The sequence below is a fragment of the Lethenteron reissneri genome, chromosome 45 (genome assembly GCF_015708825.2).
Source record: "Lethenteron reissneri isolate LAM-NWPU_2019-01 chromosome 45, ASM1570882v1, whole genome shotgun sequence".
In the NCBI taxonomy this organism is placed as follows: Eukaryota; Metazoa; Chordata; class Hyperoartia; order Petromyzontiformes; family Petromyzontidae; genus Lethenteron; species Lethenteron reissneri.
In genome coordinates, this window is record NC_083823.1 from 8,892,664 (window position 1) to 8,915,709 (window position 23,046).

A 23,046-nucleotide genomic window follows, 5' to 3' on the forward strand; every position below is an offset into this window, starting at 1 on the left:
TCATCATCATCATCAGTCATGGTCAATCCACCGCTGGATGATAGGCCTCCCCAATCCACCAAGAACATCTGCCGTAGTAATAGGTTTTAACCCTTTCAACTGGTACAAAAACTGATACCTTTATACAAGGGATCATGTTTGCAATAACCACAACACAAGCAGTCAAAATGCAAACAAAAAGAAACAACTCTGATAATGATGATATGCACTATCCTTGAAGTTGATTGGTCCACACCCGAGACAGCTTTTCTTATAGCCTAGTCTCCATTGGTGTTGGAACAGATGACACCAAAAGGCGTACAACTCAAAAACAGTGCACTATCAGAGTATTGAGAGCTCGGGGTAAGCATTTACACTAACATCTGCCGTGCTCATTCCATTGCTCCATCTCCCCGACGAATGCGCTCTCGGATGCGTCCAATTAATTGGCTAGAACTTGGTGATAATGTATTATTGTTGTTGCACGGCTCGTGAATGTAGCGAGCAAACTGACACAGGTTACTTAATGCGTACCTCGGAATCGCTCCGGCTAAACCTGCACCGGCGGCTAATCACTGTCGCAGAGGAGACGCTCGTGGTTGACACAACCTCGTCTCTCGCTGTGGAAACCCAACGAAGTCGCTCGATCCAGCGACGAAACCAACGAGTTGGCCCAACGACGAGTTTCAGTCGAGGACAAATCCGCCTCGGGCCCCCAGACCCCGCCTCTCTCCACAAATAAACACACCGCCGTGTGACTGATGCGATGTGTACAAACACAACATTGCCCGCCTGTTGAGTGTTTCTATTCCCGCACAGACCGCGCAGGAGGAGAACGCGGCGACGAGCGTGCGGACGAGGGAAGGCCGCCATCTGGTGGACGAGGCAGCCATCTTGTGGAGCCCGTCGTCTCGTCACCATCCAGCAGTGGCAAGCCTGGCTGCCTGCCTGGCTGCCTGCCTGGCTGTCTGCCTGCCGGGTTGACTGCCTGCCTTACTGGCTGCCTGCCGGGTTGACTGCCTGGCTGCCTGGCTGGTTAGCTTCCTGCCTGCCTGGCTTCCTGACTGCCTGCCTGGCTGGCTTCCTGCCTGGTTGGCTTCCTGGATGCCTGCTTGACTGGATGCCTGCTTGACTGGCTGCCTGCTTGACTGCCTGCCTGCCTGGCTGCCTGCCTGCCTGACTGGCCGCCTGCCTGACTGGATGCCTGCTTGACTGACTGCCTGCTTGACTGACTGCCTGCTTGACTGCCTGCCTGCCTGGCTGGCTGCCGATAAGACACTGAATGTCGAAACCAGCCCAGCTTGTGTTTGTGTTAAACCAATGCTGCCGAAAAGATGCACTCTCCAGCGTGGCGTGATGTTAACAGCAGCCGACACCTGCATGGAGCCAGTAAGCGTGGAACGTTGGGCCAACGTTCCATGATTATTGGGGATCCGGTTCAGATTAAAATTATCATTTTTCATTTCAGCTCACGGAGTAAAAACCGTACAAAAGAGACAGAAAAAGTTTAAAATGACGATGAGATGGGACAAGTTTGTTGATAATTAAGTCGATCAATCCAGTCCATACCCAACATGGTGACACTTCATTGAATTTCTGGTGGAGTGAATCATTATAAGCCTGGCCCCTCGAGTCCTAGCCACTGTACTCTTGGGTCTTTCGGTCACGTAAATAAAAAATAATCGATCACGACGTTTCGATCGCAGCACAAGCAATCGCCACGGCTCAGTGACTTCAGATTTTGAAATTGGCCATCAAAAAAATCATATAAGTTGTTTAACATTGTGTTTATTTTAAATTAACCTAAACACGATACATGAAGGCATGATCAACAAAGAAACAAGTTTACAATATAACACAAGAGTTTAAAACAAGACATTTTCCTGCACCAGGGATGGGGAACATTTTCCTTTACCGAGGGCCCAAACAGGACACTCTAGCGCCCTGTGGCAGGCCACACAGTCTAGCACAGACACACACACACCTTCGTGTCATACAATGATGCAACAAAACAACCAGGGCTCACCTTTACTGCGGTGTGAGAGGTGACCGGGCAGACGGAAATGATATACAGTTTTACGAATATATTCCCCTCTAGGACCCGATTAGAGCGGCTAAAATGCTCGCCGTGACAGATAAATATCGTTTGCTGTGCTGGTTTGAAGCGTCGGGCCTCATGTGGGCACAGGACCGAAGTCATGAAGTCGTGGGCCGTATCTATTCCATGTGCCGTATCTACCCCACGTGCATTAACTATCTCACGGGCCCGTAACTAACCCACGGGCCATATCCAACTAGCCCACGTGCCATATGTTCTCCACTCCTTATCTAAAGGGAAGGACACTCGGCGACACGACCACTGCACAAGGCGCATGATGTCGCCCCATCCGTCGTTCCACCTACGGGCGAGGCCAGCGATTAAGCGGCGCCCGCGACATGATGGCAGAGATATCGCAGACTGCAGCAGCATTACCACTAGGAACGTGCGCATGCCCCCCTCCGTTTTATCTCGACCGCTCGGAACCCCTTGACAAATCTCGTTCGCTTCAATCCCAAGGCAGGAGCCCCAATGGCCTCTTGCAATCCATTTCCGTGCAGCGTGGAATGTCCCATGTTGCGGGTCGCTCATAGGCAAATGACCAGCAGCCACAGCCATGGCGAGCGTTTATTTGAGATCCTTGGTTCTAATCAAGGCATCCGCGGGCGAGTTAACCGGGTTCTCAAGTGCAGTGAGTTCGTGGTATCAAGACAGTCACCAATGACCTACACAACAACACATTAAATTTGGTTTCACACTTAATTAGTTTGAATACCAGCTCTGAGAATTAAAATATCGGTTTGTCATGCGGTGAACATTACTCCCATATGCAAAGCGTTTGGGAAAAAGTGCTACCCCCTGCTGTGACGACGGCAGGTCACTTGGGAGAGATCCCAGAGGTAGCTCTGTAACATCTGCTTCCGTGGGCCTTTCCCTCACACGGAGGACCGTATTGCTCTGCTCGAGTTCCGAATGGGATACCTCGTCCCGCGACGCAATGCCGATAGCGCGATCGGGATAAAATTGCGAAAGAAAAAAAATAGATAATGCCGCGAATAATGAAAGCACTTGTGATTATTTATTACAGCAGGTGGCAGACTCCGGACTTTCTCCCCACGTCGCCGTTCACTCCATCACCGCGACCGCCCTCGGTGTCGCCGTCATTGTTGACCTCCTCGAAGAGGCCCATCTCGATCATCTCCTCCTGCCACGCGAGGGGCACGGGGCCCGTGGCAAAGCGCGCGTAGAAGCCGCGGTCTTTGTGATCTAGCTCCACGCCCTTGGTCTCCGAGAAGTCCTGGATGTCGCCCACGTCCTTGGCGTAGACGATGCCAGGGTCTGGCACGAAGGGCGGGTCACCGAGCCCAGCCTCCAGCCGCTGGAAGTTGACGGTGCGGAAGAAGTCGTGACGCCGGGGATCGTCATCGGGGCCTCTGTGAAATCATCGTTTCTCGTTATAGCTAGATGTCTGAGCTGTCCCACGCGAGTTTGAGACTACGTTGTTTATTGATATTTAAAAAATACTTTAAAATCACGGTCTAGGGCCTTGGGAGTTACCAGAGTCTGCACAGCAGCGTCTCGATATGCGGTTGCATTCAGGCGTTATGTAAATCCAAATTGTATTGTGTTATAATTATTAATCCGACAATCTGCGTTAGACAACAATGGAGATTCATCTTCTTGGTTCTTTCGGTAAAGTCACGGCTGCTTGCGTTGTGGCCGAAACGTCGTGAGAATTATTTTATTATGTTTTATTTGTATTATTTTATTATTTACTTCTACGTGACTTTTCCGAAAGAACCAAGAAGATGAATCCCTGCAGTCACGAAAGCTTTAAATCGAAACAATGGAGATATCACCTCCTCTTCCCTTGAAGGCAAGGGCAAGGGAGGGATAGTGTCTCTTCTCTCTGGTTCTCTCGGGATGCTAGAGGGAGGGGTAGTTTAGAGGGCTGTACAGAAAATGCTCGTGAAATTCCACAGGGAACGATTGTAGTTGGATATGAAATGCCATTAAAAAAAAAAATAATGAAAATAAAATACTAGTCAGATTGCAAATCTAGGAGCGTGGTATTCACTTCCACTCCACCAGCCAATCATCTACCAGGAAGACAACCGCATGCAACATGGAAACTCGGAGGAGAGAACACCGCACAGACGAGACTGCGACGATGCGGACACACGCTGGGGGACCGAGAGGGTCAGATTTGCCAAGACGTCTGCCACCTGCAGCCCAGCCGCTCCTGCGCCTTCTTGGCCAGCATGAGGGTGCACAGGTCACGCGACTGGTCCGTGAAGGCCGGGTGGCTGAACACGACCGCGTCCTCCAGGGTGCGGCGGCGCACCTCCTCCTTGGACACCTTCTCGCGGTAGTCCTTGAACGGCGCCCGCCCGCAGATCATCTCGTAGACGGTGCAGCCCGTGGCGAACCAGTCGGCGTCGAACGCGTACGGCTCCTCCAGCACCACCTCGGGCGACATGTAGCCGTTGGTGCCGGCCTGCACCGCGGCACGAGCCCACGTGCAGACGCGCAGAGAGAGATGGACGGACGCATGGATTATTGTCACGCGGAACTTTCGCTGTTTCCCCGGTGCCCACGTGTACGCACCGCAGCAGAAATTAATTTGAGGCTGAGACGAATTAGGTCAAGGACATGCTCAAACATCCGCCAGTGTTATTGTGCCGTGAGCGGGAATGGAACTCGGGTGGCCAGGCGTGCTGCGCGAGGCGCTAATCGCCGGCACCGCCGCTCCCCCCAGCGCAACGACACACAACCCAGCCACCCTTCCACACTGACACCCATCCACACACCCACACACACCCACACACATCCATCCACACACCCACACACAGCCACACACACCCACACACATCCACACACATCCACCCACACACATCCACACACACCCACACACACCACACCCATCCATCCACACACCCACAAAGACAAAGATCCCCGTATAGCCTTAACAGACTGTAGGGGCAAGTGCTGTTAGCGAGCACCTATGAAGGCCGCAACGGTGCACGAGGGGGTGGGTGGCCAGCACCACGCCCAACCGCCTTTGTCTCCCCAGTGGCGATGTTTACACACCGCACCAGGTACTCATTTGAGGCTGAGTCGACCTAGGGGAGGCCCGGGACCAGTTCAGATAATCGTCACTGGTGTTGGCCGTGAGCGGGAATCAAACCCGTGTCGCCAGGTTTGTAGCGCAGCGCGCTAACCGCTACACTATCGCTCCCCACACCCATCCACACACCCACACACACCCACACACATCCACACACCCACACACACCAACACACATCCACACACGAGCGACGCACGCACACGCCCGCAAGGCCCGCACCGCCGCGCGGACCGACGCACCCTCTGGCGGATGGTCTCCTGGCCGTCTGCTAGGACCACGGCGAGGCCCAGGTCGGACAGGCGGCAGTGCCCGCGCTCGTCCAGCAGCACGTTCTCGGGCTTCATGTCGCGGTAGACGATGCGCGCCGCGTGCAGGTGCTGCAGGCCGCACGTGATCTGTGCCGCGTAGAAGAGCGTGCGCGCCGGAGACAGCCCCCGCTCGCCCATCTCGTAGATGTGGTACTTGAGGTCTCCGCCGTTCATTAGGCTCATCACCTGGGGGACGGGCGTCGCGGGTCGTTACCGACTTGAGGGGACGGGGGATCGTAGGTTCGTCGGCTGGGAAACGTGGCCGTAGATCGTCACCCGGAGTGTGGGGCACAGGTCGTCAGGCTGAGAGACGGGGTCACAAGTCACCACCCGTTGCGCGAGGTCGCAGGTCGTTACCCAGGAGATGGTGTGGCAGGTCGACACCCGCGTGGCGGTGTTACAGCTTGTCACCTGGGAGACGGGGTCACAGGTCGTTACCGGGGAAATGGGGGTCAAAGGTTTTCACCTGCGGCAATCGGCTATGAGACGGGAGACGCAAGTCCTGACCTGGGTGACGGGGGTCGCGGTTTGCCGTCCGACGCGTCACGCGAGTCGCGGGCGGCCGTGGCGTCAGCCGCGGTGGCCGCCGCAGGTCGGTGCTCACCAGGCAGAGATGCGTCTTGGTTTGGTAGGCGTAGGCGAGCCGCACCACGAAGGGGCTGTTGACGCTCTCCAGGATCTCCTTCTCCAGCAGCGCCATCTGCTCGCCGTGTTTCTTCTTCAGCCGCTTCTTGTCCAGCTTCTTGCACGCGTACATCTTGCCCGACAGCTTGCCCTGGATGGCGCACACCTGGGGGAGAGTGTGCAGGATGAGCAATGCTCTCGCCGTGGTGGTCACGTGGATTTTTCTCCGGGTCCTCCGGTTTTTCCCTCCACATTTAGAATCAACGTGCGTTTAGAGTATTTGGCTGCTATACATTTCTACGCGATAAGGCACTTTGCTGAGTGATCATTTCTGGCCAGGTCTGAAAAAGAGCTGTACAGCTCAGTGGGCCTTACCTGGTAAAACAATAATTTGAGTGAAGCAATGACTCTGCCAACTACCGGTTCGATTACTCGATTACGCTCCAGGAAAATGTTTTATTGAACGATTCCCGTTTGTGCAATCTATATATATAATCGCGAACCTGTCTGTCTGTCTGTGTGTGTGTGTGTCCCCGGACCATACGCACTTTCATTGGACGCCGGTTGCCCCTGGCAACGGCTAGCGACGCCTTCGCCGCTTTCATTGGACGGCGGTTGCCCCTGCCAACGGGTAGCCACGCCTTCGCCGCTTTCATTGGACGGCGGTTGCCCCTGCCAACGGGTAGCCACGCCTTCCCAGCAGCCGGGTGGACGCCATATTTTTTATTCCCGTTAAAAATAGGCGCACGCATTAACACGCGAATCTGACGTAAATTCAGCAAAGTTTCACGTCCTCTTCACTCCCCCCCCACCACAATGTGTGCAATTACTATTATAGGCTCGGTTGATTATAAAATTATAGCGATTACACAGTATTATTGTAGCGCGGGGGGGGGGGGGGGAACGCCACCCGTACCCAACGTCAGCCGGGTGGGAAAATCAGGCGAGGCCGGAGGCTCTGCACGGTGCTAGGCCTCGACACCCACCACGCAACTCTGAGGTAAATTCATCAAAGTTTCACGTCCGCTTCACTCCCCCCCCCACCACAATGTGTGCAATTACTATTATAGGGTCGGTACATAATAAAATTATAGCGATTAGACAGTTGGATTAGCCATGTTTGTTTGTTGTAGTACAGACTTAGCCTCATCACTTTCATCTAAATTGTCTTATGGTTGTTATTCTTTGACTTGCATCCCACTGGGATTTTTGCACACAGCGTTGAAATACGCAGTTTTTTCTGGAAGACTGCCGTTTTTTTCTCCAATTTTCTCTTGCGTGTAATCACTTTAAGATGTTTCGTGTTCTTTTTTTATTAGTTGCGGTTGTACCACAGTCAAGAGCCGCATGACTCTCAGGGTTATCTATATAGATAAAAAGGAAATTTGTGAATGTGTGTCTGTTAAAAATGTTTAACGTACTTCCCCACATGCAACACACTTCAAATTTGCCATGTGGGTACCTTAATAAGTGTACACCATGCTAAAATTCTAAAAAGAGACTTTTTATTTTTATTTGGGGTGGGGGGAGCGCAATAATGCATATATTTTGCACGGCAAGTGAGCTGTCACGTCACATCTCTGTCATGTCAGCCGCGCATGTGGAAGCGTAACGCAGTGTGCCTGCTCATCTCACCACCCCCCACCAACCCTCCGCGGCGTGGCTACAGTGCCATAAAAATGTCTTCCAGGTCTAAGGCGTTGTTCGCAAAGCATTGCTTTATTATTTCAGCCGTTTACTGCCATACGCACCCTGAAAGTTGTGTGTGTCTGCTGCAAGCGCGTGTATGTGTACCTATGGACGCGTGCGCGTATGTGTGTGTGGGGGGGGAGCGGAACCCGGCGACCCAAATTCGATTCCCGCTCATGGCCACCACCGGTGAGCATTATTTTTACCGCTCCTGGGCCTCCCCTAGGGCGACTCAGCCTGAAACGAGTAACTGGTGTGGTGTGTGAACATCGCCACTGGGAAGACAAAGGCGGCCGGGCGTGCTGAATCCAAGACCCGGGCGAAGCCGGGTAGTAAAGCTAGTATATTCCATTTCTCACCAGAGACACAGTTGTTTTTGCTCCGATTTCGATTAGCTGAATTGCTGTATTTTTTTTAGTTGATTTATTTGACTTTGGTCATATTATGTTACCCCAGGTGACCCTGGCAAATGAGACGCCTTTACAAGTTCTCACCCTGGTTAAGCAAAATCAACTTGATTCTTCACCAATCGGGACAACATGTCAGGAGTTGGGAAAAAAAAGTAATCACTGCCGTTCCCTAGTGTGACGCTGGACGGGAGGTGACGGATTGGGGGGGGGGGGGCGGTTTGTGAGGTCACGATGGTGGATGTGGCTCGGTAACGGCGGGGGCCCGAGTGATCAAGCACAAGAAAAAAACAAGGAGCGAACGAGAACGTTTCAGCCAATTGACGCGAACCAGTCTGAATGAGAAGAGGAATCACATGACACGAGGAATATCTCTCACTGTCAACTGGATCCTGGTCAATTCTGGCAAAGAAAAAAAGCTATTAATGACGGTTTAGAGCCCTTAAATCCACTGCTGGTGCTGGATGAAGGCACTCCCCATACCGTTTCGCATCACGAGAGGGGGGGGGGATTTTGACCATACTTCGCTAAGCCAGTCAACCGCGGGGTTGGTAAAAAGGTGTGGGCAACCACTCGTCAAAGTGTCAGATACATTTCGGCCGCTGATGGTGGGCGTGCCCAAGGCAATTGAACCCGGGTCGCCAGGTCCATCGCGAGTGGCGCTAATCGCTGCGCCGCCGCTCCTCCGCGGCGCGCGCATAAGCAATAGTGAGAGCACTGCAACATTTGCGAGCGCCGCCTTTGATCGCACCGTGTTTTATTTACGGAGCGAACGCCGATACCATTGCACTCACCCTCTTGTGATCAGTGCACAAAGGCTCGATTCAGAACGCAGCGTGCGCAATATATTTATTTTTTGCGTTATATTTTATTATTATTATTATTGTAATGTCAAGCAAATCTGTTTTATAAAATCCAGGCGGGAATCGGTTTAGATCCAATGTCGCCGTTTCACATGCAGGACCTGAAAAATTCAAGCCATTAGGACACCGTGAAAATGCCAGGAAATGTTTTGTGTCCGTTTAACATGGGCGCTGTTTAACATTCGGGGCAATGTCAATACATTTAAAAACACAGTTGATGTGCATAGATGATCAACATTGCAACTCGGCTCAAGCGGCGATTAATGACGCTCGTGGTAATCATAGCCGATGATGTTGGTGATGATGACGGTAATGTAACTGCTGATACTGTTGCCACTTCTCGTGCTGGTGGCGACGATGGAGGCTAATAATGAAAATGACATCGTTGCTGCTGCTGCTGCTGCTTCTAACGATGACGACAACTACGACGCTGCGAACTCGACAGCGACGAGCGCCGCTGCCGTTCAGGACTGCCGACGACGGTGGCGAGGAGCGGTGTCTCCATACCTCCCCGAAGCCGCCCTTGCCGAGCGTGCGGAACTCGTAGAAGGAGCGCTCGTTCACTGGCTGCCTCTCCAGCACCTTCCACTGCAGCAGCCTGTCGAAGAAGGGGCTTGCCAGGAACTCCTGGAAGGGCTGCCCCACCAAGAAGAGGCGCGCCTCCCCGCGGGCGCGACGCACCAGCTCCTCGGCCTCCTGGCCACCGGCGGAAGCCGCCGCGGCCGCCAGCTCGGCGCTCAGGAACGTCAGGGAGCGCTCGGAGTCGGCGCGCAGGAACGCCGCCACCGTTGCGGCCGCGAAGCCCTCGCGAGCGCCGTCCTCCGACAGCTGGACCTGCTCCGCCTCGTCCAGGAATTCCACGGCGTGGGCGTACTCCGGCACCCCGCCGGCGAACTGGCGGAACAACCGGCGCCCGACGGGCTGCTCCTCGCACAGCCCCGCGTAGGTCTGCGTGCCGGCCACCTTGGCCCTCATATCGACGCACTGGGCTCCCCGCGGCCCCGGCAGCACCATGCTGCACCGTCGCTTCTTCCCGCTGCCGCCGGCGCCGTCGCCACTCTTGCGCGCCTCCAGGTAGGCCGTGTTGGCGATCAGGTTGTCGAGGGCGCCCAAGTCGCACATGGTAGCGGTGGTGGTGGTGACGGTGGTGGTGGTGGTGGTGATGGGAGTGGTGGTGGCGGTGGTGGGAACGTCGCTCTGCCTCCTCCTCCGGCTGTGTACGCCGATCAGGTGTGGCTTTATTTTTTAATTTTCAGATGCGCCGCTAAGCCGCGCGCACGGGAAAGGAAAACGAGGTCAGGCTCCTGCCCCCCCTGCAAAACCACCCACCTCCCCCACCCCCCCGCTCCTCAAAAATGAAAGCAAAGCGACCGGAGTGGCAATTACGACTTGCACGATGAGGAGCTATTATCTGCGACGAGAGTACCGGCTCTTGACTCTCGGAGGGAGACGTCACCGGCAACGGATTTATCTCCGTCAAGTCCCGCGCTCGATCGCCAGTGCTCCGGCAACGAGCTGCCGCGCTGCGGCGCCACTTAATACCCGCTTTGCCACGCCGCTCTAAGTCCATCTCCTCGGCACAGCCTAAGACGGAACTTTGCAAGCCTCCGCACAAAAACGGCTTAAGGGCCCGCGATTGTGACAGTGAAAGTGGCGGTGGCGGTGACAGTGGCAGTGACGGCGGTGTCTCCACGGCCACGACGGGCGCTCCCCGACACCTCAACCGCGGGCGTCATCTCCCCTGCCACGTGGGCGCGCGCCACGCTCCCACGATGCAAACCGCCGCCGCGTCGCCGCTCCGGGCAAGTGCGCCGCAGAGCCGCCAGCAGCAGTGCTCTAGGCGGAGCGACGAAATCGGCTCGTGCGCCGGAGCGCCGGGTGGATCGGTGCATCGTGGGACCGTGGAGGGACGGCGACGGCTTGCGGAGGCCTTCGTCCGACAGTGGATTGTGCCGTGGCTGACGACGGTTGTGTTTATGCGAGCGCCGCAAGCTCGGCGGTTGATTGTTTCCCCTGCCGTTGTCACCGGGCACTATCTCGCCGCGCGCTGCGATTTGCCGCCGACGCTGTGGGACTGCCAAGCGAGGCTCTGATTTGTGAAGGCCCCGGAGGAGGCCCGGGGGGACCTCCTCACCGCTGGAGACTCTTTGGAGAATCTGGGGACAACAGAGCTCTCCCCTTTCCATCACAAAAACCGGGTCGTCAATGCCCAATCGACGTTTCCCTTTGCACGTTCACCAATTCAACCGGGACAATCGAATCCCGAGTTGTCTTCTAGAGATTGGCGCACGACAGAGGAGTTTTAAATAGGATCCGAGTGGCCGAGTACTTAAAACTAAAATATAATTAAACGTGCTGTCGGCGTCCGGTCACGAGTCCAAGAATCCATTTGGACCTCTCGCGGTGCGGTGCGACCCTTCGCGTTAGAGAACGGCCCCAAGAAGTGGATATCACAGAGCATCCTCCGAGATCCCTTCAAGCAAAAATGTTCACCGAACACAGGGGGGCAGCACTTACCCACCCGCGCGACACGTGAGAGCGATGTTCACCACACCGCATTCAATTCATTCTCAGAACCGGAATGCGACCAAATTAGGTGCAGCGGCTATTTTCGTTTACGTGATTAGCTTTTGTTTGTTTGGCGCAGTCTTTGGTGACCAGGCCGAGGCCGTCACCGCACTGTACCCGAGGACCCGGTTGAATCACACCGGCAGCTGCCTAGATTCTCAAGCCGGATCTGGGCACCCTGAACTCCGAGCCGTCAGCCACCTCGAGGAGAAGCCTCAGGGAGGCGCCCAACAGCGGAGCGCTGTCGCCTCCCACGGCCAAACGTTATCACTCGCCACGGCCTCGACGCCGCTACTCCGTAGCCCGTCCCGTGTCCGTTGCTTTCCAGCCCCGTGCGCACGGACTCACCCCATCGCTCTTGCGAGCGAGACTATCTCTGGCCTCTTGCGGTCTCGTAAAACCAAGCCGACTCGGCGCTTCTGGGTGCACCGTGGGAGTGTTCCTCAAGGGCATGTGGGGCCATGGCGGGAGGTGGGCCGATGGCCGTCGGGGACTCCGGCTGGCCCGCACGAGAGCCTGAAGGGCCACGGAAAAGGACTTCGTTTCGAGCTGTAGGTGGGTGGGCAGGAGAAGTCACGGCAAAAGGTTAGACGCTGTTCACTCCCAATTGTAACGAGCTGCACGAAGTGCGTTATCTAAGCAGGGGTGAGCTTGGATAGGGCCTGGATGGGCGACCACAGCTCGTGACAGGCGCTACAGGCTGCGGGGCTACACGGAGCACACAAGTGTTTATCAACCCGCACCGGCCAGCGTGGCCAATCGGGGTCAACCCAACCCCACGACTCGCACGGAGGTGGAGTGTGGAGGCCCTCACACCCAGCGGTGGCTTGGCAAGACGATGGCTGTGCGTGTACATTACGTAATGATGAATCCCCCGCGCATCGGAGTTGAGCAGGCATGTGCACCGTGCGCCGACACGCACGTCCACCTCTGCACGGTCCAAGCTGCTCGCGTGGGCTCTCTCGCCCCGCTCGGCGTGTCGTTGCGCCGGGGATAAAAGTGCCGAGGCGGCGCGACCCACCGGGCTGCAGACAGCGACGGCGGCCCCGAAGATTACGCGGCCGACTCCTGCGAAATCCGCTTAGCCACGGCCGCTCGCCAAAAACGCACGGCACCGCGTCTCCGCCACCCTTGAGCCGCCGCCGCTGCTGTCGTAAGTGGCACACGGTGCGGCATTCAAGGACACTCCGGCACAGAGACAACGGTCCCCCCCCCGCAGTAGCCTACGTGGGCCTTAGGTGCTGCTAGCGGACAATGGTGCGGTTAGCACCACACCCAACCTTTTGTATCAAACCCAGGGCTGATGTTTGTGCACTGCACCACCCAGGATAAGCCCAGGATCGGTTTAGATATTTGACACAAATGTTACCCGTGGTGGGAAATCAAATACAGGTTGTCGGGGTCATAGCGCAGTGTGCTCACCACTTCGCAAGACAGACGAGGACAAACACGCACGCACACTAACAATAAATACTGTATAGGAGCGTGGCTCTGCTGCAGATGACAATCCTAGAAAGGGTCCTATCAGGTGAGGAGAACTGGGTCATGGCCAGGAGCTCCCATTTTGGCAGCCTGTAATTTACATGATGAACACATCTCTTACAAACACACACACTGCCAAAGCTCATATCAGTTAAAGAAGAATATATTAGGTGCCAGTAGCGTAGCTGCACTTGTTTACCAAGAGAGACTTCGAAATGTTATTTTAGTTTTTTTTAAAATTCCTTTACCCTTCAACCTCCAGAAAGTTTGCCATTCGCGCGGCCAGTTTCCATTCGTGTTCGATTTCCGGTGACGGCTAAACTCCACGACGGGCGAGATCCGAACCGACCTGAGCTCCCTCCGCCCTTCACCAATCCACAAGGTCAAACAAGCAGCGTTGGTGACGGCGCGGGGAGGCCCTTCATGCAACGGTGGACGGAAAAAGGGGTGCACGACAATAATCATTGCCATGCACTTTTTCCTTTCCTGTAAATCGCCGCGTTTGATTGAAGTACGTTGTACGTACGCAAGTATGTTCAACTTATTTCGCACTGTACGCAGCCAACCGTGCTAAATCGGGAGGTGCGATGGGGATGCGGATCGCTGACCGATTCGCTCACCAGGTCACATACAAGAAACCATTTCCGCGCTCCACACGGGAGACTCCGACACGGGAGGGAGGAGGCAGAAGCTCATCTTAAACGTTTATTTTCGTCGACGCAAATAATCTGCACACACGGTGACACGCAGCTTTACAAACGCTCCATCCCGGACCAAGAGCATCCACCCTTGTATCGCGCTCCCTCACGGCGGCCCCCTCTCATAGCCAGCCCCAAACACCCAGACGGCATTACAACGCATCAGCTCGTCACAAAAACGCAAACCCTCAACAAGCGTCCCAACGTGCGCAAACGGCAGCCCGTTTAACCTCTCCGATGGCGTTGTCGAGTGTCACCGCGTGCTGTCCGGCACGATGTCCGACGTTTTGCTCAAGGTGCGGGGAATTGCGTCAGGGGCCGAAGAAACTCCCGGCACGTGCAGCGAAACGTCGGGCCGTCGCGCCGATCGACACACGGTACAACAGGGTGACGCTTCGGAGAGATACGCAGGACAACCGCGAAACCTACACAGTAGTAACAGCCTCTTTTTTTACAAGATTGCTTCTCGACAAGCTCACACACATCGCACGCTCTAATACTGTGCACAAAACCGTGGGATTGGCAGCAATCAATTGGCCATGACAATCGCGATTCTGTTCGGCCACCGACCTCCCAGAAAACAAAACTAGACATGCACAGACGCACTCAAGGCGTATGCTGTTTGCACACATCACGTAACCACTCTCATGCAGGGGAATGGCTTGTGGCACATTCGAGGACGTAGAAATTGCAACGGTTCTGTTCCACCATGCTCGTTAAGCCCGGGGTGGGGGGGGGGGGGGGTTGGGGGGGGGTGACGTGGAAACAAACGACGGTGAGAGGAGCTTTGTTTTAGCGCGCCAATCCGATTACGCCGACGGTTTTATTTTTTACATGTTTAGTAATTTAGGCGAGAGATTAAGACAGGGTCCCGTAAGGAGACCGCCGAGAATGGCTCGGCCTCGTTTGTAAGTGCCCACCACCCAAGGTACAGGACTGCGTGCGGGCAAAGGGAAGGCCGCAGAGAGTCGAGAATAACTTGTATTGACGGGGTCTGTTGAGGTGAGCGCTGTTGCCGCAAAGCACTGAACCGGCGAAGGAATCTGGAGAGCGGCCCAACAGCGCGCACGACACCTTGCCGAGTGGTGGAGGCGTCGGCAGCCGCCCAGGAAACCGGGTGAACAGCGGGCGTGCGTGCGGTTCAATGCTTACAATTTGGGATCGCAATAAAAATAACCTCGTCTCTTTTGTCTCTTTTGTGCCGTGTCTCATTCTATTTTTGTCACATTTGTAAAAAAAAAAAAACAAGTTTCACTACCACAGCCTAAATGCAACATTTTCCTATAAATTGCGTAAATCGTAAGTAATCGATTGGCACGCACGTAATGCCGTTGCACGCATCGCTGGAGTGAGAATCGATGTTAATCTACGAGTCGTGCCAGTGCGCAGCATGCCATTACGCTTTACTCCCTAAGACAGCCCCCCACACCAGCGCTGACAAATTCACCGACAGCGAGCAGTGGTTCTACGGAGAGACATCCCGCGCACGGCCCTGCGAAGCCACTGCACGCGCTCTAACGAGACAAATCCACGGGGCCGAGTAAGCGCAGCGAGGGGAGCCGGCGCGCACACTCCTTGACCCCCCCCCCCACCCGTATGCAGCAAGCGGCGTGCCAACACGTGGAGCATGCAGACGGCTGCCCGTAAAATTCACAACCCACACTCCCAAACGTACCCACGCGCCACGGCTCGCGCGCCACCGCCGATCGCTCCTTCCGGTTTATTCTTCAACTCCGCGATGGCCTGAGAGATTTCCCCCCCCCCCCCCAACGCCTTGGAGCCCTACCCACGAGCACGGCGCGCAATCTCCGTGTCGGGGTGGGGGCGGCTCCTCCTCCTGCTCGTCCTCGCGTCCACGCGTGGCGACGATGCCCGCGGGCATCATTTGCCTATTCTCTGCACCACCCAGTCTTGCTGGCACAGCGGGCAGCGGTTGTTCTGCTTGACCCAGAGCGACATGCAGCAGTTGTGGAACGAGTGGTTGCACTCGCCCCACACCACTGCACGGGAGGGAGAGAGGAGGAGAGAGGAGAGGGCAGAGTGAGCGTGCACCCCGGGCTCGCGTTGTGTCCTGCACACACGTCACGCTTAAGAGGCCGCAATGCACGGTGGGTGTGGGGGCGTAGCCTTGGCACACTCCTCGCCGACATGTGGTCAGCAACTGCATGTACGAAACGTCGTACTCAGATTGTAAATGTTGTGGCTTTGCTCTCCAACACACCGGTGCTGCTGTACTAGTAACGAATTGGCATGTTCTGTTTATGTGACAAACCTTACTAATTGGCTGTGTCAGGTTTGACGACACATTTATATCTTTACGCGATCTAACAAACAAAAAACCCCCTATTATGGGTGACACATGCATGTATGTCGACCTTCTTCCGCACCGTACGTAGCCAACCGCGCTAATCGGAGGTGCGGGGGAATGGAAAACAAACTAAGACACAAAAAGCCGTCCTGAAGAAACCAGTTATCAATCTAGAATCATTTAAAAGTGCATAGCTCCGGTGGCTTCATAATATCGGCAGGAGGAGCGTTCCAGACGGCCGCAGAAGCGAATCTGAAACGCGCCGCGCGTCGCACAATCTCGTCGCGTCGTCCGGTAACCGTGACGAGCCACGAGGGACAAGTCGAACCCGCGCCAGAGAGGTTCCCCGGTACAACGGGCCAAGGAACAGCGACTCGGACGAGCTAAAATTAGCGACATCTGTTTTGCCGGGTCCGAAAAAAAAATGAAAAACAAAAAATTCTCCCGCTGTGCCCGATGGGTGCGGGGAACGACACGGAGCATGGCCAGACCCCGCGGGGCCATCGGTCCCCCGGCCCCCCACCAGATTGTGTTGACGCGGAGCGTGGCCAGACCCCACTGGGCCATCGGTCCCCCGGCCCCCGTCACCCCACCAGATTGTGTCGATGCGGCTAGCCCCAGGGTGGCGGCGACGGTGTTCGGCTCTTACCCACACAGTCCTCCTGCTTGCTCTCCGCTTGGCACCGCAAGCACGCGTCTGTGGAAGAAGGGGGGGGACAAACCTCGGGGTCAATGCCGTCTGTGGTCGGAGCATTCGGGGAGACAGCAAGGAGAATGCTAACACTTACATGGGATTATCGTTTTTGTGAAAAGAATAACGGATAATACACTCGAACATGATAACAAATGTGATGTTAATAGTTTCAAGAAGTCAAAGAGTCTCTCTCCACTTGTTCGCCACCATTGTCAAAGCGTGCCTGGAATCTTCTCCAGGTGGTCTCCAGAACCTAGAGGCAGCACACAACATTGTGTTGAAGCGCCCTGCACGTCACCGCGTCCCACCGCTCCTCTCCAGAGCCTAGAGGCAGCACACGACATTGTGTTGAAGCGCCCTGCACGTCACCGCGTCCCACCGCTCCTCTCCAGAACCTAGAGGCAGCACACAACATTGTGTTGAAGCGCCCTGCACGTCACCACGTCCCACCGCTCCTCTCCAGAGCCTAGAGGCAGCACACGACATTGTGTTGAAGCGCCCTGCACGTCACCGCGTCCCACCGCTCCTCTCCAGAACCTAGAGGCAGCACACAACATTGTGTTGAAGCGCCCTGCACGTCACCGCGTCCCACCGCTCCTCGCTGGCGTCTCCCAGCCGAGGCCGGTGACGCTTCTCGATTAAAGTTCCGCGAGAGGCCCGGGGAGAAGCCGGCTGATGAAGGGGACCCCCCGGGACCCCCCCCACCCCCAGGGGCTCAGAGAGAGGGGGGGGGGGAGATCAGGGCCAGGGGAGGGGGTCGGGGGGGGCAGGGGGGAGATCTGGGCTAGGGGAGGGGGTCAGGGGGGGGGGAGAGATCGGGACCAGGGGAGGGGGTCAGGGGGGGGGGAGAGATCGGGACCAGGGGAGGGGGTCAGGGGGGGGGGGTCAGGGGGGAGATCGGGGCCAGGGGAGGGGGTCAGGGGGGGGCAGGGGGGAGATCGGGGCCAGGGGAGGGGGTCGGGGGGGGGCAGGGGGGAGATCTGGGCTAGGGGAGGGGGTCAGGGGGGGGGGAGAGATCGGGACCAGGGGAGGGGGTCAGGGGGGGGGGAGAGATCGGGACCAGGGGAGGGGGTCAGGGGGGGGGTCAGGGGGGAGATCGGGGCCAGGGGAGGGGGTCAGGGGGGGGCAGGGGGGAGATCGGGGCCAGGGGAGGGGGTCAGGGGGGGGGGGCAGGGGGGAGATCGGGACCAGGGGGGGGGGGAGATGGGGGTGATGATGAGGAGTGAACGGCGAGCTGGGTGTGGTGGGGGGGGGTGTGGGGAGGCGACGATCTGTTCCTGGCGACCCGGGGGGGCCGCCAGGAACGGGGATCCGCGCTGGGGGCTCGGCGCGCGGGGGGTGGTGCCGAAGGGAATGGAGCGCGAGAGGAGCGAGGAGAAGAGGTGCGAGGAGAGGTTCGGCAGCGGCGGCGGCGGCTGGGTTCGAGTCGAAGGGGAGAGAGCTGCGAACGGTGGAGGAGGAGGAGATGATGGGGGGGGAGGCGGTGTAGCAGCAGCAGCAGCGAGCGAGCGCGGCCCACGAGAGGCTCCTCACCCATGACCTGGACGCGGCAGATGGCGCAAGTGTCGCACTCCACGTCCCAGCTCCACATGGCCACCGCGTTCCACTTCTTGAGGGAGAACATTCGCTCGGGCCCGGCCCGCTGCGAGCCCACGGGGCCCGCGACGGGGCCCGGGTCCCTCACGGGCGGCGGCGCCGCCGCCTCGGCCTCGTCACCCTCCGCGTCCGCCATGCCTCGGCTGGCTGCCGCTGCTGTTGCCGCTGCTGCTGCCGGCACAGACGCCGCGGGGCAGCAAGGGGGCAGTAGAGAGGAGGGCAGCGGAGAATGTCCGTGATTTGTTTGTGTAGTTGGCGGTGTCTTCTCGCTCCCCGCCCACCACCACCACCACTCCACTCCCGGAGTGTTTCAGTTCCATTTATTCACCACACCCGGCCGCCTTTGTCTCCCCAGTTGGCGATGTTCACACAGCCACACCAGTTACTCGTTTGAGGCTAAGTCGACCTAGGGGAGGCCCAGGACCGGTTCAAATCGTCACCGGTGGTGGCCGTGAGCGGGAATCGAACTCGGGTCGCCGGGTTCGTGGCGCGGCGCTACCTACTACACTACAACGCGTCACGCTTCCACGTGCGCGGGTCACGTGACAGATGTGACGTCACAATTCAGATTGCAAAAAATAAATGCATTATTGAGCTCCTCCCCCCCCCCCCCCCCCAATTTTTTTTAAAATAATGTTTGCATGGTATACAGTCTGAAAAGTACCCACATGGCAAATTTACAGTTTGTTGCATGTCGGGAAGTACGCTAAACATTTTGAACAGACACACACAATCACAATGTTGCCTTTTATATCTATGGAGATAGCCGTGTGAGCCATTCGGCTCTTGACTCGGGTGCAACCGCAACAAACTAAAACGTGAACAAGAAAACATCTTCAAGTGACTGCGCCTTGATTCTCCTCCCGCTCGTGAACTGCGCGATGCCTCTCCTCATCATTCCGCTCCGACTCAACCAAAGTTGGGGGGGCTGTGTCGGGTGGAGGAGGGCCTACGACACACGCTTTACTGGCGCGATCTCACCCCTCCATCTGTTGTGATGCATCACAGTGCCCCGTCATTGGTCGCGCGTGTTACATCTCATCCACGCGAGCTCTCTGGCCTCTCTATGCGCTATAAGGAGCATTGCCTGAAACGTCGGTCGTTGTAATTGTTTCCTGTTAAGGGCACACCACTGTGGCCGCCTAGCGTGTTTTTGTATTGTTCTAACGTTCTGGCCCGCCTTTACTTGACATCTGTGGAGTAGAGCTTTAGAGCTCGTCGGATTCCTCCGCTATCAATACAGATTCTGTTGAACGTTTTGAGTTGTTTTTTCCGGTGCTCGTGCTGCCAACTCATAGCAACAACAACAACAACGATAATTGGTTTTTTACCCTTTTATCTGGCAACAAACCTGACACTTTTTTTTACAAGGAGTCATGTTTGCATTGACCACAATACCTGCGGTTGGAATGCAAACAAAAAACACAACTCTGATAATGTATGCACTGTCCTTGAAATTGATTGGTCCACACCCGTGACAGCTTTTCTTAGAGCCTAGTCTCACATGGTGTTGGACCAGATGACGCCAAAAGGCAGGTATTGTGGTCAATGCAAACATGACTCCTCGTAAAAATAAGGTGTCAGTTTTGTTGCCAGATAAAAGGGTAAAAAATAAATTATCATATTTTGCTACTGGCAAAGGAGGTTCCAATGGTGGAACAACAACAACATTAAGCAGACACCATGCCCCTTCCCATGAGTGTCCTTCCACATTACAACAACTAAAAGTATTGCACAGCCCATCAGCAACAGTCTTCTGCAAGTGCATAATTTCAATCTCAATGTAGATTGAAAACTCGTGTCTTTAGCACTGCTCTTTGTGTTTAGTTTGTTGTCTACGCACGGTGCGAAAGAAGTTCAATATGCATCATTGATTCAATATGCGCAAACTCTGGTTTGGTTTCGATATTCATTCTCTGACCAGCAGATTCAGTGTTGCATGAACCGATGCGGTCGAACTTGTTCAAAGCTGGACAATCTATCAGCTGTGCAAAAGCGCTGTTATGCCCCAAACGTCCCCTATTATACCGTTCTCAGTGTTATTTGCGAATGTGTTGAGAGAGTAGAATAGGACAGCAGACAGCGTAGGGTGGGTGGGTGTAGGGTGGGTGGGTGTAGGTGGGTGTAGGGTGGGTGAAGGGTGGGTGTAGGGTGGGTGTGTGTAGGGTGGGTGTAGGATGGGTGTCGGGTGAGTGGGTGTGTGGTGCCACAGCGACGGGGCCGCTCTGCCGAGCCAGGGAGCCGCCCGGCTTCCCCCACCGCACTGCCCCCCATCACCCGCCCCACATAAGCACACACCCGCACGCATCCCCCCCCCCCCCCCCATAGAGCTGGAAGGGAAGGTTACCTGATCGACCGGTTTTTATCCGAGAGACCCTTATCGGGATTAATTCTCACGGTTTCCGGCGATCAGGGAATTGGATGACCTCCCCCGTGCTACGTGGTACCGCGGTGCTGCTGCCAGCCTTAATATGGTGTGGTCGCGGCGTGGGGCATTCGGCCACCGCGGTTGAGGCGCATTTCCCCCCACACACACCCCCACGAGTCGACGGGGCAAGCAGGGGAGGCACGAGACAGCATGAATAGCGGGGTCACAGGGGCTGTTGCGCATAGTCATGGAGGGTTGGGATAATTGCGCTTGAGCGCGCAAGCCCCATTGTTAGGAAGGGTAAGGGAGTAATTAGGATGTACGCCGCCAACGTCGCGCACTGATTAGCATATCAACAGCGCCCGGGAACCGCCGTGCGCGGGCTTGGGGTGCACGAGCCCATTGTTCAGCGCAGCATCCCCTTTGAGGTAGGGAGGATAAATAGAGGAGCGGAGAGGGGAAATCGCCCCTTCTCTCCAGGCCAGCGGACCAGCAGGAGTTCCAGCCAGCGACCCGGACGTCCGTGCGACGCATCGAGGTACGCTGTTAGCGCAGAGAGCAGCGAACCTCCGCGGGCACCAAACAGTGAGTGGGGAGGTGAAGTAGGGTATCGTAAGCCGATAAATAGGGAATAGGTACAGGTTTAGTGGAATAGGCCAGCCTCGTCGACTCACTGATTCCACATCAATTCGCAGGTGGCATATAATAAATCATTAATAGCGAAGCGTGGTCTCGCGTGATCTTGTCGTGCAGTGTGAGCGTGTGGGTGCGCTGTGTGCACAGTGGTTCGCCACGTGAGTGAGCGCTGCGCGGAGCTGAGCGCGCGGGTTGCGCGTGGGTACGCAGTGATTCTGTGGTGCTGCGGCTCGCCTCGGGGGAGCGCTGCGCAGAGCGGTGCGAGAGTGGGTGTCGCGTGTGTTCACTCCGTGTGTGATACAGGTGCGCGAGTATAACGTGAGTTGAGTTGGAGTGCGCGGAGCGGCGTGTGTGTGGGCGTGCGTGCGTAATCGGCGTCCCCCAGGTGCGCGCTCATAACGTGAGCGGCCAGCAGGCGGCGAGCGCTGCGCAGAGCGGCGCAAGAGTGGGTATCGCGTGTGGAGCTGTATGCGTGTGTGCGCGCACGTTCACTACGTGTATAATACGGATGCGCATTGGGAACGTGCCGCACAGGGCTATACTGCGAGCACGGCGTTTGATCGACGATGATGTGCGCACGTATGCTCGCAGCGTGGGAGCGCGGCGCGAGGCTGTAACCGTAGGGGCGTCGCGTTCGAATGCCGGCGAAACCGTAGCGGGTAATAGGGAGGTGGGGTAACGTAAACGAATAGGGGATGCAGGCGGGAGGGACCCCGGGGGCCGACGGCCCCCACAGGTGTAGGGTGGGTGTCGGGTGGGTGTCGGGTGGTTGGGTGTAGGGTGGGTGTCGGGTGGGTGTAGGGTGGGTGGGTGAAGGGAGGGTGTAGGGTGGGTGTCGGGTGGGTCTAGGGTGGGTGTAGGATGGGTGGGTGTAAGGTGGGTGGGTGTAGGGTGGGTGAAGGGTGGGTGGGTGTAGGGTGGGTGTAGGGTGGGTGGGTGTAGGGTGGGTGTCGGGTGGGTCTAGGGTGGGTGTAGGATGGGTGGGTGTAGGGGTGGGTGTAGGGTGGGTGTAGGGTGGGTGGGTGTAGGGTGGGTGGGTGTAGGTGGGCAGCATCGAGACAAAAATTCGTGGGTGGGAGGAAAGAGCGTGTCGGGAGCTATGGTGGGGGGAGCAGGGGGTGAAGCATGAGGAGTAGACGGGGGTTAACGGGGGCTGTCGAGGTTAGCAAAGGGGGCCAGCAGGGGGAGCAAGAGGCACGTGCCGTGTAAACTTTTGCATCGGTCGAAAGAAAAAAAAGTGACTGAAACGCTTCACTGTGCTAATGATGGGGCATTTTGGACACGTAAAAAAAACGTGTTTATTGTGAGAATAGGTTTCCCCCCTTTAATCTGGCAACAAAACAGGTGTGAAGTTGTTCAAACACCAAACTGAAACCTTTTACGAGGAATCATGTTACTGCATTAACCACAATACTTGTGGTCAAAATGCAAACAAAAACACACTGATAGCATATGCATTGCCTTTGATCCTGATTGGTCCTCTGGACGCCAAAAGGCGTACAGCACAAAAACAATGCACTATCAGAGTAACGAAAGCTCGGGGTGAATTCCTCAGTAGCTCTCCCACTAAAAATGTTCACCTGATAACGATTGCTTGTGTTGCGATCGAAACATCGTGATCTTTTGAATATTTTTTTATCTACGTGGCTTTACCGACAGAA

General features: G+C 56.2%; 2 protein-coding genes across 2 annotated transcripts; both read right to left on the reverse strand.

Annotated features, from left to right (window-relative positions):
- Nucleotides 1–1,337: 1,337 nt before the first annotated feature.
- LOC133353982 (rhodopsin kinase grk7-a-like) lies at nt 1,338–13,639 on the reverse strand. The gene is made up of 6 exons (XM_061570543.1): nt 11,952–13,639; nt 9,543–10,299; nt 6,057–6,242; nt 5,384–5,638; nt 4,243–4,514; nt 1,338–3,450 (listed from the first exon to the last, which is right to left on the reverse strand). Exons 2-6 carry the CDS (start codon nt 10,155–10,157, stop codon nt 3,099–3,101), a joined length of 1,680 nt encoding a protein of 559 aa, XP_061426527.1. The 5' UTR covers nt 10,158–10,299; nt 11,952–13,639; the 3' UTR covers nt 1,338–3,098.
- Nucleotides 13,640–13,777: 138 nt separating this feature from the next.
- RNF7 (ring finger protein 7) lies at nt 13,778–18,570 on the reverse strand. Its single transcript, XM_061570544.1, has 3 exons — nt 18,319–18,570; nt 16,741–16,788; nt 13,778–15,783 (listed from the first exon to the last, which is right to left on the reverse strand). Exons 1-3 carry the CDS (start codon nt 18,515–18,517, stop codon nt 15,665–15,667), a joined length of 366 nt encoding a protein of 121 aa, XP_061426528.1. The 5' UTR covers nt 18,518–18,570; the 3' UTR covers nt 13,778–15,664.
- Between the last annotated feature and the right edge of the window lie 4,476 nt (nt 18,571–23,046).